The sequence below is a fragment of the Apodemus sylvaticus genome, chromosome 1 (assembly GCF_947179515.1).
Source record: "Apodemus sylvaticus chromosome 1, mApoSyl1.1, whole genome shotgun sequence".
NCBI classification, from domain to species: domain Eukaryota; kingdom Metazoa; phylum Chordata; class Mammalia; order Rodentia; family Muridae; genus Apodemus; species Apodemus sylvaticus.
In genome coordinates, this window is record NC_067472.1 from 19,252,878 (window position 1) to 19,267,243 (window position 14,366).

Consider the following 14,366-nt stretch of genomic DNA (forward strand, 5'->3'; position numbering starts at 1 on the left):
TGTGTTTGAGATCCTCATCAGCCTATTTAACTTCTTCTCAGTCTTGATCTGATTCTACATAAGATCAGAGGAGTATAATTACACTCAGTATAGGAAGAATATAGGATCTTCCTGTGAGGGTAGGTGAGCAAAGATGGGGGAAGATGGTCTTTGGGATGCATCTCTTTAGGTGTGATGCAAAGAGCTAGTAGTCATTTGGAAGGGGCTATTAGTGCTGGACCACTGGGAACACTATGGGATCTTTTCCTCTGCAGCTAAGGCCAAGTGTTTGCATATCAGCTTCTGGTCATGGCGACATCAGGACTGATGAGCAAAGTCTGACTGGCAGGTCTCTTTCTGGCCCAATTTTGGATTTTCACTTTGGGGTTCTGCCATGCTTGGGGAAAAGAAATTTTACAGGTCCCGGGATAATTCTGAATGTGATGGAAGGCCCTGAGCTATTGATTCCTGAGGAAGGATCTTTCTGCTGGGAGAAGCCTTCCTCAGAGCCAGTGATTTAAGAGTGCTGACAAATCCATGCTCACCGAGCCTCCTGCAGGCTGAAGATAGGCTCCCAGGCCAGCCTGGACTCTGCTCTGGATTTCTGAAGAGTCTGCCTGGTTGCTTAGGGGACATAAACCTGTGAACTCTCCTTAGGAGAAAGTATGAAATCAATTGGTTCATTATCACACCAAACACACTCTGGACCACTTAGGGCGTTTAAGAAATAAGCAGGAGCAGAGGACTGTGAGATTGGGTTTGAAACATGTACAAAAAGGTGTGAAGGGCTAGAGAAAAAGGGTAAAGGGTGGATGGAAAGACCTTTGTTTCACTGTGATCCTCATGTTCTTGACCCCCCACTGCAGCCCCTAGACGTGACTGGAGAGGTTACTGAGCTCACACCACCCAGACTTTTGGCAGTGTCTAAAGATCATATATTGCCACGATTGGAATAAAGGATATTACTAGCATCATCTGGTGGGAGAGAGGCCAGGATGTTGCTAAGCATCCTTTAGTGCACAGGGAAGCCCCTGCACTACTGATCAGCTGGCCCCAAAGCGCTACGGTACCAAGATTGGAGCACAGCAGCACGTTACAGGTGGCAGAGATTTTGGAAATATTCCAGTCAGCTCTGTTTCATAGCTGAGGACACTGAGAGCCAAGGTGGAGAGATGATGAGGCAGATCCCAACAGCAAGAGGATGGTGGAGCTGGTCTGGAACTCACATCTGCTCCTTTGAGGCTGGTTTACCCAAACTCCCCCAAAGTTGTTGTGATGAATAATTATGAGCTGTGAAAACTTAGAAAATTACAAGGAGACTATTATTAATACTGCTATTATTACAAATTTGGGGGTTTGAAAAGTTCTGTTTCTCTGGAGCTGACTCACAGTAACACTGGACCAATCATTCCCCACATCCTATGCTGCTTTGGTGTGTGCTTGTGGAAGGGGGTGGTCTTAACAGAAGATAAGGATCAGAATCCTTATCAATAGAGGAAAGCTCAAAGATTTGTCTTTCAAAAATGCTAGGCACCTAGAAAGGGAAAAAAAAAAAAGGCTGAAATTTTTCCTTGAAAGAAATTGGATGGACTTTGTGTGAAACAAAACACTCCCTTCTTGGAAACCTTCCAGTCCCCTGGCCCCGTGGGTTGGTTCTAGCCCAGGAAATCTGATCAACATCCGGAGGGGAAAGTGTTAGCTGCACAAAAGACAGGCAACTGGGTCTGTCCCCATTCTCTGGGGCAGCAGAGACTGTGACTTCTCTGCCACTCTTTCTGCTGGGGGCAGGACAGGAGGGGGCAGTCTGTGCTGGCAAGTTCTATAGGAAGCTCCGGGAGGGGTGGGAAGGCGGGGCACTAATTAGTAAAACCTTGTTTACTTAACAGACATATTCTTAAAGATCTCTTCCAAGGGACGTTTTGACATATTGCTTTAATTAGCCACAGAAGAATGGAGAGTGCAGAGAGTGTAAAATGACCCTCTCTCATGTTTCCAGTTACTCTTATCTTTGTTTGCACCTCACAAGTACTCTGACAAGGTCATGGAATCGCTGCTGAGCTAAGGGACTGTCCTGGTGACCAGAGGAGGGACCACAGGGACGTTTTATTCCTTGCCTATGCCGGGTTCCTTCTGGCTAGAGCAGCGATTTCAGTGGGGTTTCTGGCCTGAGCCTCCTGGCTTCTTTTGTCACACCTGTCATAAATGAGCCACCTTGTCCTGCAAATCTTACAGAAGCTCTCAGGAAAGGCATAGGCCTGAGCGCTTGGATTTTCTCTCCTAGCTCAGCTGCAAAGCTCTTGTAGGATAGGCGGTCACAGCCCCACTTGATGTTCTCTGCCTACGGCTAGAGAGAGGAGAGTGGTTCCCTCCTTGTGGTCAGGATTAGAGAAGGAAGTCGTTTAAGGCTCCCTCAGAGGACTAAGGTTACTTGCGCTGGAAAATGAGGTTTTACTATTTAGACCCATACCTGAATGCGCTGGGGGGCACTGAGTCCCAGGTCTCGGGGAACCAGTCAACACTAAGCTGGGCTCCTTCCACTGTGTATAGTGGAACCCCTTCTCTTTGAGGTCAGTTCATCTTTCGCCCTGGCCTCTAAGAGCAGCTTCTGTTACACTTCACAGCCCCATACCTCTCATCCAAAGAGGCCTTTGAAAGGGTAGAAACAAGAGTCTCCAAGGAGATGCTGCCCTGCCAATGGTGTTGGGGGGTGGAGACATAGCACAAGTTGCTCTCATGTACAGATTCAGCACCTAGGACAGCACCCGATGCATAGCAGAGCTCAGCTGTGTGTGTGTGTGTGTGTGTGTGTGTGTGTGTGTGTGTGTGTGTGTGTCTAAAATGGAAAAAGGTGAATTAGAGGTGGCCTTTCTGGGGCAGAGGTGGCCTCTGGCATTAAGGTGGATCTCCAAACTGGCCTCACTTGGGGAGGCCTGCTTCTTTTCCAGCTCCTTTCCTCTTCACCATCCACAACTGCTTCTCCTCTCCCCTCCCCCACCCCAAGTAGCTTCTCCCATGACGCCTTCAAGCAGCCTTACCCTGCTTTGGCCCACGGAACAGAAGAAAATTTGGATTCCCACTGAAGACAAACCAGGAACTGAATCTTTGTCTCACACAACCATTCCCGAGAGGAGGCTCTTAAATAGCAAGGCCCACTAATGCATTTTAAATTATTTCGGGGGGAGAAAAAAAAAAGAACCCTGACCCATAGACTCTTAGGTCTGGAAAGAACTTTGGAGGCCATCCAGTGGCCCACACTACCCCCCACACCAGGCTGTTCACATCTCCTCTGGGGCACTGCGCAGAAACACACTCGGCGCCTTGCACACAGCTGCCCCAAAGCTAAATGCCCTTTTGAAAAATGCAAGTCTGATCATGTCTCGGCCTTACTTCAAAACCTCCCTATGGTGTGGCTCCGGCTCCTTCCCTTGGTATTGCAGGCTCTGACAGACCCCAGCTGTAGCCTCTACACAATGCTATCTGTTCTCTCCACTTCCTCTCCCTCCTTCCCTCGCCCTGTCCCCCTCCACCCTGTGTCCAGACTCTGCATTTCTGGAGGCAGCAATTGCATTCCCAGCATGCACTGATCTGTCTCACATGCATGCTTCTGATTCGTAAGTCTCTGCCACTCGGAATCCCAAATCACCAGCTCCGGGGACCCTCTCCTGTCTGGCTTCTCCGCCTACTTCACTAGTTAATCCCTTCCGCCCACTGGCTTCATCTAGTCTGTACCTGTTGCTGCTCTGCACTTAGCCCGTGAGGCTGTGTGCAGACCTAGCTCCTTGAGTCTGGGGACCGTGCCTGACTTGTCATGTCTGACCTGGTAGGTAGGCTTCGCCTACGTGTTTGAAGAATGAGTGTGTGGATCTAAGTGTATTGAGGGCTTCTGCGTTTTGAAAGCAGTGTTTAAGGAGCCAAAGAACTCCTCTGGGGTCCCTAGACAAATTAGTAACAGAAGCAAGTCTATTCCTCAAAGTCTTACAGTCCAGAGCATTCCGCTCAGCATCTGACAGCTGCTCCTGGAAGGGGCACCTGCGTGCTGGCCCCTTCTCCCGAGATGCATTTGTTCAGGCGGCAGGCATCTTTTACTAGCAGTAATAGTGTGATTACTGTTACCATTACCTCCCCTGTGCGGGCGCTTGCTATGCCCAGCACTGTGCACAGAAGGTAACGCACATCTGTATCAGTCCGCTCTCCCCACAGTCTGCAAGCTGCCTTCCCATTTTACAGGCTGGGAAGGCTGAGCTGCTGATAATATTTAGTAAGATCCTTGCTTGCCTTGGGTAGAAGACTCGCAGTCTCCATGCGTCTCTCTCATTCACAAAACTGTCTCACTGGCAGAGTGCTCTCTGGGACACATCCTGGCCTGGGTCTCTTAGGCTCCCTTTCGCCTTTTTTCTGGAAAAGATCCATCTTTCCTCCCTTGTACCGTACCCGGCACTGTCTAGAGCTCTCTCCTAATGGGAGGAAGTGGTATGTTTTCCTGGAGCTGGGGACAATGCATAGGACAGGGCCGCTGGGAATGCAGCTCAGTGGTAGAGTGATTGCCTAGCGTGTACAAGGCTTCAGGCTCTACCTCTAGCACCACAAGATACATAGGTTCTGTGCCTCCTGGGTTGGTGGGTGGGTGGGTGGGGTGTAGAGCTCTAGAGTTTGTCCAGGCTGGCCATGCGGGAAACCAGCAGAGGGAGCAGAGTAGAGAAACAGAACTAAGGTGTTAGGGTGAACATTGCACGCACAGGGGTTGTCACTTGTTCTCGGTGTTTTCCTGATGACCCACACAGAGCTGGCATACAGCAGGTCGTAAACAATCCCAAATGAATGAATGAACAAATTGTTGCCCCAGCATTCCCCTGTTCTCTATTCTCTGCACCTCACCCTCTCTTGGTCCCTTGCATACTTCAATGTCATTATTTTCTTGCTCTATTATTTTCTTCCAATGTTAGGAATGGGAGCCGGGCTGCGGTGAACTCAGCCAAGCACTGTCCACTGAGCCACACTTCCAGCCCTACTATGTTCGTTTTACCATACTGTCACCTTGTCAGCCTTTCATCCTTTAGACCTGGTCCCTGTGAGGCCTACTTCCCCGCATCCTTCCTGCCGCATGCCCCAACCCCACTGTGCTACAAAACCCTGCACCTCCACCCTGCACATGCTATCTCCATGGCCTGAGACAAACCCCTCCCCCAATCTCTGTCCCTGTGGCTAGCTCACTGCTGTCTTTCTCCTTCCCTTCTGTCCCTGTCTTACTTGAATCAAGACAAGCTTGGTGGAGTGAAGGGAACCATGTACTGAGATGTCTAGGAGTATTGATCCTGGTGCTAGGTGCTAGGTTGCTTGCATAGAAATGGTGGGTTCACTGTGTAGTAATATATAACCTTGGTCAGGTGACTTAAGCCCTCTGTGCTCAAACTTCTGTATCGGTAAAATGGGAACACAACCTTCCAGGCTTTCAGTGGGGCTTAAACGAGTCACCCACGTGGAGGGCAGTAACACTAGTATAGCCAGAGTTAGGTACATAATGACATCATATCACTGCCCACCTCTGCTCCCTGAAATTGCAGCTTTGTGTTACTCTGTTTGCTTTGGTACAGGACAGTCTGCGATCAGCTCTGAGACAGAGAGGAAAGCAGGGGGTGTGTGAGAGCAGAGGTTAGCAGGAATGGAGGACAAAGGAGAGAAACACCCACCAGACAGGATGGAGATGCTGAGAACACTGAGGTATGAACAGGGAGACTTGACCCTTGACCCAGACTTGACCCATGACCTAGAGGTCATGGAGAACGACGAAACAAGAAAAACCAGGATACCAGAATCGAAACCTGAATGGCCGTGTTGGTTTTGAAGGATTTCAGTGAAGAACACAATGGGGGTTGGAGGCAGAACTCCACCATGTAGAATGAAATGCTCCTGCGGTCAACTAGGCAGCTGGTTGGCAGGCGGTGCCTTGTTATAGTGCCTGGTAGAGCAGGCTATCTTGTTTGGTTACACTCAGTATAACCACCAGTTGTTTCTACAGGAACCAAGTTGTCCAGAGGGCTCCCCAAGCCGAGTCTTGCAAAGTTTCCGGGGGTGGGGTGGGGTGTAATGGGGGATGATCAGGACACTGTTCTAGTGTGGTCTTTCTCACCCTCACTACAGTTGGCATTTATAGATGATACTGTTCTGGGATCTGTCCTGGCCTCTGAAGGGCATTCCGCAGTGTCTCTGGCCTCTACCCACGATGCCATTAGCAACTACTTCCCTGGTTTGACTACCCAAAATGTTCCTAGACATTGGCATCCCATTCGAAGACCGTGCCTCTAAGGACAGATCTTCCAGACAAGATCCAGGAGTGGAGATTGAGTACTGCCTTCAACACTGTGATCCAGGCAGCTGAGGGCAGGTTGGGGTGACAGCTGGGTCCCCTGACTTGTGCAGATGACTACTCCCTGCACCTAATGTCCTTCCCTCCTCCTCAGCCTCTCACAACTTCCACTCTGAAACCCCCTCTGGGAAGAGATCCTGGCTCCCCAAGGGAATCACTCAGGTCTCTTTGTGGTTCCCCTCCACAGCACCTCATACCCCATACAACAAATGGTGAATGACCTTGTCCTCGGGACCCACCTCCTACAGTGCCTTACTCAAGGCCGGGTCCTTTTTAGGTCTGCAGGAAGTGTCGCTAGGGTGACTGAACCAGGGTTGCTCTGTCAGCTCTTCTTCAGTGCTGCTCTCATTCCCAAAGCTCTTTTGTGGGTCTCCGAGGATCTGATGGCCCAGTCCTTGAGGGGCAGAATGTTCCCGCAGCTGCCGTGTGTCTCTCCTCCTTGTCTTTGCTGTCTGACAAGGGCCTGAGAGGGTCTGCTTTCTCTGCCTGTTTCCAACATTTAGGCCTCTTGCTTTTGTGAGAGCATGGGGTGTGTCCTTGCACTTTGGATAATTGCAGAAGAACTGAGCGCCCTGGAAATTGCCCTTGGAAGCCTCTCCCACAGCTGCCTGACCCCATGGCAGAGAAGCCAGGTTGCTTGGATACCAGTTTTCAGACCCAATTCAGGAAAGTCTGGAGGCCACAGAAAACTGAGAAAACTGATTTTTTTTTTTCCTGCATGTGACTAGGAGCCTATATCTGAAGACTGGCTCCACCTTTGCTCTGGGCCACCAAGCTGCTTCCCACCTGGCCCCTTGCCAGACCTTCTCTAGGGCTCGCTTAACCTTCCTCACCACAGCTCAGGTGATCCCACGTTCCAGACAAGGACGTTCAAGATCAGCAAGGTGCAGGAACACGCCAAGGTCACTAGCTGGTCTGTGCTGGGCCTTCAGGTCCAGATCCAGGTCGCTGACTCCGGAGTTTGGGCTCCCCCTCTACTTCTCGCTGAGGATTGTTGAAAAGTTCGCTTAGGGAGCATTTTAAGGAAGTTATTATGGTGATGCAATTCTTCCCAGAAACGCAAGTCCAGCCACCACACAGTCTTTACCACACAGGAGACCTTTCTCATCCTTGGCCTCACAACCACCCTGCGGAGGTCTTCATTCCTTACGGAGATGCCATGCGCTCTGGCCCAGTGCCCCTCCGCCAAAGGGTTTGTACCTTGGCATTCAGCTCCTCCTCCTCCTCTTCCTTCCCCTCCCCCCTCCTCCGGTGTGGTGTGCGTCGCCCTTGGAGAGTTTTACATGGCCTTGACAGAGGGTGTCATACTTCATTCACTGCTGGTTTACCAAGCTCCACAAGGGTAAACGCTGGGCTTGGTTTATCTTCAGTCTGTAGAACTCCTACATCTCCAGCAGATAGATGTTCTTGATCTAGTGCCGTGCACAATACATACTCCATAATACTCTCTGTACCGTGTGGATATTGCTCCTAGTGACTACCAGGCACAGTACTGTAATAACGCCTAGGAAATGATTGGCACCCAAGTATCCAAGGAAATAAAACACCCTTCCTGCCCCTTATCCCAACCTAGTTTTGATTTTTAACCTTTTCCCCAAGGTTCAGATGTTCACAATAGTGTGACAGGAGATTCCTGAGCAAGTCCTATCAAATGTGAGGTCACTCTGGGCACCCCCACCCTTCTGCCTCAGGCAGTAGAAGCCTGCTCTGCTTTCTTGCCCAAACTTCATATCTTCTGTCTCCATTGACACTCTTCAGCTAAATGGATTTTCTTCATAGACTTCAACAAGTCAATGATGAATTTCAGGAGGAGAAACATTTTTCACTTCAAATCAGATCGCAGTGAACACTCTCATCAGGGGACCATGAGGCTGGGGCAGTGTTTTTCATCCTGGACTGCCCGTCAGCATCAGCTGGACAGCTCCTAAAAGGACACAGCATCCACGACCCAGGACCAATGACATCACACACCGAGAGGCACACACTTCTCCTCAGTGCTCCCAGGGGCAGAGGTGATTCTGCTGGGCAGCAGGGGTTGCCAGCACTAGCTGGCAACCCTGTTGCTGGAGGTGAGGTCTGTAGACCAGAGGCCTGGCCATTGCCCGACAGTTTGTCCGACACGCAGACCACCTGGATTAGAGCCTGCACTAGCACAGACCCTCGGGTGATTGTCAAGCACGTTGCAGTTTGAGAAGTGTTGCTTTAGAGACAGAACAGCTTTTAGACACCTCTGACAAGCTGCAAGCCGTTTCTGCTGATTCATATTACCACTTGGACATATTCCTTCCGCCTTTGCTTCACTTAATAATATTAATAGCATATCTCCTGTGATGGATTCTGGGAACACAATTGGCCTGCATCTGTCTCTACCTTCCTCTACCTCCATTTTCTGTGGGTTCTGTCCTTTGATGCCATCTACCTTGTGTCTCCTTGACTTGACTCCCCCTTCCTTGATGTGATCCCTTCACCTCTTCTTACCTCAACGCAGAAATCAGAGCTGGTGGGATTCTTCTCAGTCCCTACCAGTTGTGGTAGTTTTACTGTGGACTGAAGACAGCTGACCCTTTGAGTATATAAAGATGGCCCCAGCCTGAGCAGTCCTGGGGATTGACTCTCCCTGTGGTTGATTCCACTCCTCAGATCTGGAGGCAAAGGAGAAGGTTCCTGAATCAATCCCAGACCTTCAGTGGAGTGTATTGCCTGGTTTCATGAGGCTGGGAGCTTCAGCATAGAACCTTGCTATTCTACGACGATGGCGTGCAGTTTATAAAGCAGCACCGTGGCTGCCACTGGGGAGCCTGTTAGAAATACAGAGTCTTGGGCGCCGTGGCAGAGTTATTGAACCAGAATCTGCATTTAAACAGGACCACTAGGTGATTCATGGATACATTAAAGCCTGAGAGGCATGAGGCACTGGTACGGAGCAGGGTTTCCCAAGTTTTACAGCACAGTGAAACCACACGGTAACTTTTAAAACTCTTATGCCCAGGTTCCATCCTAGTTCAATCAAGTCCGATGGTCTTCGAATAAGATCCATGATTCTGCACTTTTTAAATTGTGGTCAAATACCCACGGCATAAAATTTACCATTTAATCACACCCAGCAATCCACTTCGGTGGTCCAAAGCCCACCTTCACACCATCAGTCCGTAGAAATTATGTCATCTTCACATCTGAAACTACAGCTATCAAGTACTAGTCCCCATGGCAGTTCTCCACAGCCTCCAGAAACCACATTCTATTTCCTGTCCGTATGTGTCCAGACTACTCCCAGTACCTCATACAAATGGAGTCACACAGTGTCTGTCCTCCTATGACCGACTACCGTACTTTACCTGCTAAAGTATCTTCAGGATTTGTCCACATTGTAGTGTTGGTCAGAATTTCTGTTCTTGTCAAGACTGAATAACATCCTACAGTTTATGTATGCCATGTTCTGTTTATGCATCCACAGACACTTGGGCGACTTCCGTCTTTTGGCCATCCTCTTTACTACTGCTGCCCTGTGCGTAGGTGTGTAGATATCTATTTCTCCTGGATTCTCCCAGAAGCCCTTGCTCCTCTATCGAGAAGCCTGGTGTGAACTGTGAAAGGAGCTCATTACTCTCTTGAGGCAGAAAAACTTGACGAAGTCGTGCACGATAAGAGGCCCACGTCTTTGTGTTCCATTTGGGAAAACCTGTCAAGCAGCCCAGGCCATCGGGGTGCACATATTCCAAAGTCACTAAGTGTCTAAAAGACGACTCTTTAAACAATGAGAGCCATCCAGAGTTTCTGTGGTGAAGTTGGTGTGTGCTGGCCAGGCGTGGCTTAGGGATGGATGGGTCTGATGGCCCCCAAGGAGTGCTGAGTTTCCTTGCACATTCTTAAAAAGGTCAAACTTAAGAGTTTAGATGTAGATTCTCTAACCACTCAACATATCTGGGTTGAGCAAAACACCCAAGGTGAGCCACCCAACCTTCAGAGATCCTTAACCCATCCATGCCCCTTGTCACACGGAGACATCCTCACAGCAAAGCCAGGAGAGGGGGTTGTACAGAAGAAAAAATACCCCAGCAAACAATAAATATAATCAAGTTTTTAAAAATCTGCTTCTTCTTTCAGTTTTGGGATGCCCATTCAGAAGTGGAATCTCTAGACCACATAGTAGTTCTCGTGTGAGGTTGTTGAAGAACCACCACTCTGTCTTCTCACACCACTGTACCATTTCCCCTCCCCGCAGCAAGACATAGGCCCTCCCCATCCTCTCCAGCATCTGTTATTCTCTGGGTTTTTATTCTTGTTGTAGTCAACCAGTGTGAGTGAAATATGTCATTGTGGTTTTGATCTGCATTTGTATATAATTAGTGGGGTTTCATGCTCTTGTGGCCCATTTGCATATCTCTGGAGAATGTCTACTCAGGTCTTTTGCCCACTTTGAATCAAGTCCTTTCTTTTTCCTTTTTCTCTCTTTTTTCCTTCCCCTTTCTCCTCCTCCTCCTCCTTCTCTTCCTCTTCTTCTCTGCTGTGCTGCAGGAGTGTTGATATACCATGGACGGCAATACCTTATCAGATGTATAGTTGGCGAATGCCCACACCCATTCTGTGGCTGACTTTTTGTTCTTTGTGGTGAGTGCTCTTTGACGCACCAAAGCTTCTAATTTTGATATAGCCCGTCTTGTCTAACTTCCCTTTGTCGTCTGTGCTCTTGGTGTCTTCTCTAACATTGTTGTTGGGTGTGAGAATTTTGTGAAGTTCCTCATGTGATTTCAGTGTCCGGCCAACACTGTGCAATGCTTCTTAAATTTTAACGTATATACAAATCATCCGAAATCTTGTTAGAGTGGATATTCTAATTCAGTAGGTCTTGGGTGAGACCCAACAATCTGCATTTCTAATAGGCTGCTAAGTGATGCTTCTGATGCTCCGTGAGTAGCCAGGATACGGAGGCGCACACCAGTGACAGCTTCCATCCTGAGAGAGGCAGGTGCAGTTACCATAGCTTCCCCACTGTTACTGTTTCCTAACCTGACATCAAGATAGCCCAGTACTAACCACCTTGCTTCCTAAAGCTGGACCTGAGCATCCCAGGAAGGGGTGTATGGGGTACCTTTGGCATGGCTGAAGATTTAGACATTAGGAACACAAACCCTAAACCCGATCCCCAGCTTACCCCCAAGAATTTGGGATCTACGTTATTAATAATCTGCTCCCCTCCAGCCCTGGCCCTTTAGAGGGAAATACTGTAGAGGACCCTTCTGGAAAGTTGTTTTCTTTTAAATGGGTTTAATATCCTCAGAAGAGAAAACCATACAGGTTGGTATGAGGTTTGCAGAAACAGTGGGGACTTCTGAATATCTCCTTTAGAAACATCCTTTCATCCACCACTGAGTCTTGGAGCTAGCAAGGCCCCTCAGAAGTCTCTTCCCAAACCCTTGTTTCAAAGGAGAGAACGGGTATCCAGTGGTATTCGAACTTGTCATGATCACCAAAGTTGAGGTCAAGCCATAGGTAATACTTTTTCCCTCAGAGAAAAGACAAAAATCAAGAGGCCGGGTCACATGACTTTGCCCTTTTCAGAACTTTTTCCAGTCAGGCATCTAACACCCTACTAGGATGTCTGACTCCTGTCTCCGTGACCCAAATTGCAGCTGCAAATTGCAGCTGCAAAGGAGCTGACCAGCTGCTGGGAGGCAGCTCTCATCGCTGGTGCTGTAAGCTGGTCACATGTCCCAGCCGCTGCCAATCAATTGGATTTGGCTCTCAATCAGGAGTTCACTCTTGTCCCTTCCACAGAAGTCATGCTATCAATAAAGTAAAATAAAATAAAAAGCTTAGTGACCTTCAGATCCGTGCTGCACTTCATCAAATCCACCCTGCCTATTACTCTTCATCCGCCCGCACCTGCTTGTAAAGAGTTCTGCTTGTAAAGATGGTTCTGGGTTTCCTTATCTGGAGAAATGTCCTGCTCGGCTGCAGAACTCTGATAGCATGTGCTTGTCTTAGCCAGAGGACTCTTAATTTGGAATGACCTCATTTGGTATCACAGTATCGTATCGTGGGAGTGCATGGGCTCCCAACACGCGCACTTTGAGCACACTACAAGAACCCTCCTCTAACGATGGATCCTACATGGTTTCTCCCCTCCGATGGAGCTCTGCCCCAGCATCTCTCTACAGCAAGACATCAAGGAGGCTTCAGATTCTGTTCAGATCTAAAGGCAGTGCCTGGACCCCCCGTTTTGGCCTCTGGGTCCTTGACCTGGAGCACAAGCTCATTTTCTGGCAGAAGCATCTGTCTCCATATGGGGAGACAGTCTTCAGATCTCCTTTGCTCTTCCCTCATTAAGATGTCAGTCCGGCTCAGCCTTGTTCTCGGCTGCCAGATGCGCTGACAAGCAAGCAGCCAAGTTCTATCAGGAGGAGGCCTGCTGCCTTCAGAAGGCGGGAGGGTAGCGCTTTGCGGCTGGATTGGGCCTGCACGGGCTTTCAGGAACTCCTCAAGAGTCTTGGGAACAGTCTGTGAGGTCCAGTTCTCTGCCTATGGCCGAGTCTTAGAGTGGAGCTAGCTTGGGCATTCCAAATGTCTTTTGCTGTCCCTAGAGCAGGTGGAGTGTGGTCGCCATTCTCAGCTGTCTCCTGGGCCCATGCCACCGGCTCCCAAGGTCCCAGGCTGTTTGGCAACACCCTGAGTTATGTTAGAGATATAATAATGAATTATACAATGCATTATACATAATTAATTTATAATAAAACACACACACAATGGTTTAATTTCTCCAAGTGAATGATGTGCTACCCGCCAGACCTCGCTGGAATGCCTCTCTGACTGACTCTTAGTCTGGAAGCAATGACCAACAAACAGCCCTGGCGAGGGATCTTATCTTGGAGAACCTGGCAGGCTGCCTCTGGGGTCTGTCTCACAGGAGATCAACCCCTCACGACCTCTGTTGTTGCTCTGGACCCAGTGACCTGGGGGGGGGGAGGGTTTCGCCCCCCACCTCTACCTTGAAATCTGTTCCTCGCCTCATTCTCTCAGAGTATAGGACATCCTTCCTTCCATCTTCCATTCCTTCATTCCTTCCTCCCTTCTTTCCTCAAATGCGTCCTGACTGCTTCTTGCATAACTTATCCTTAGCCCGGTGCATATCAAGTAAGCAAAACAGACAACTATCCATGGCAAAGTGGATCTTGTACTCTGGCAGAGGGTGACAGCCAGCAAGTGTGAGGCACAGGAAATCCCATCCCATCACAAGTGGTGCAGTGATGGGTGGTACAGAAGAGGGGAAAGACCGGCACCAGCGGCTCACGGAGATGGTTGTAGTTTTAGAGTAGCAGAGACAGAGCACATAGAAAGCAAGGGTCCTACCATCGATCCATCAATGGCTGAGACAGGGAGAATGCCCACGCGGCCTCCCTGGGACTGGATTTGCCCAGCGGAGACCTTTGAGTAAAGCCTGTAACTTTTGCTTTCAGATGGTCAGGATGGCCTTGCTCCTGCTGCTGCCCCTGTGGCTTCTGCCTCTCACTGGGGGATCCCAGAGGGCTGAGCCCATGTTCACTGCAGTCACCAACTCAGTCCTGCCCCCTGACTATGACAGCAACCCCACCCAGCTCAACTACGGAGTGGCAGTGACGGATGTGGACCACGACGGGGACTTCGAGATCGTTGTGGCGGGGTAAGTGCCTCCCACCCTGAGTCTGACAGATGTATTAATCAGCTTTTGCAGTGATACGGTTGTGTGTTTGTGTGACGGTAACTCCAAACCACAGTGCAGCGGCCAATGCTTGCTCTCGCTTGGGTCTGCAGTCCTTTGTGCTTAGCACCAGAGCCGCGGTTCTGTTCTGGGGTGCCATGGCTTTGCCCTCTGCAAAGCAGGGGCACAGGGCAGATGGCCGTTTAGAGGAAAGCTATCTGCAGGCTGTTCAAGGCTGCCTCTTGTCACACGTCAGCTCCCTTGGCCATTCCGGTATCACTTCCTTCCCAGTGAGGTTCTACACGGGCAGGACATAAAAAGTGTTAGTCCATAGAAGGGGTCGCTGCG

At 49.5% G+C, this 14,366-nt stretch overlaps 1 protein-coding gene across 1 annotated transcript in view; it reads left to right on the forward strand.

Moving 5' to 3' along the window:
* Crtac1 (cartilage acidic protein 1) overlaps window positions 1-14,366 on the forward strand; it is a 143,656-nt gene that overhangs the window by 3,604 nt on the left and 125,686 nt on the right. The window contains exon 2 of the mRNA XM_052185632.1: window positions 13,798-14,000. Coding sequence (XP_052041592.1) covers window positions 13,798-14,000 — 203 coding nt within the window. The remainder of the gene's footprint in view (window positions 1-13,797; window positions 14,001-14,366) is intronic.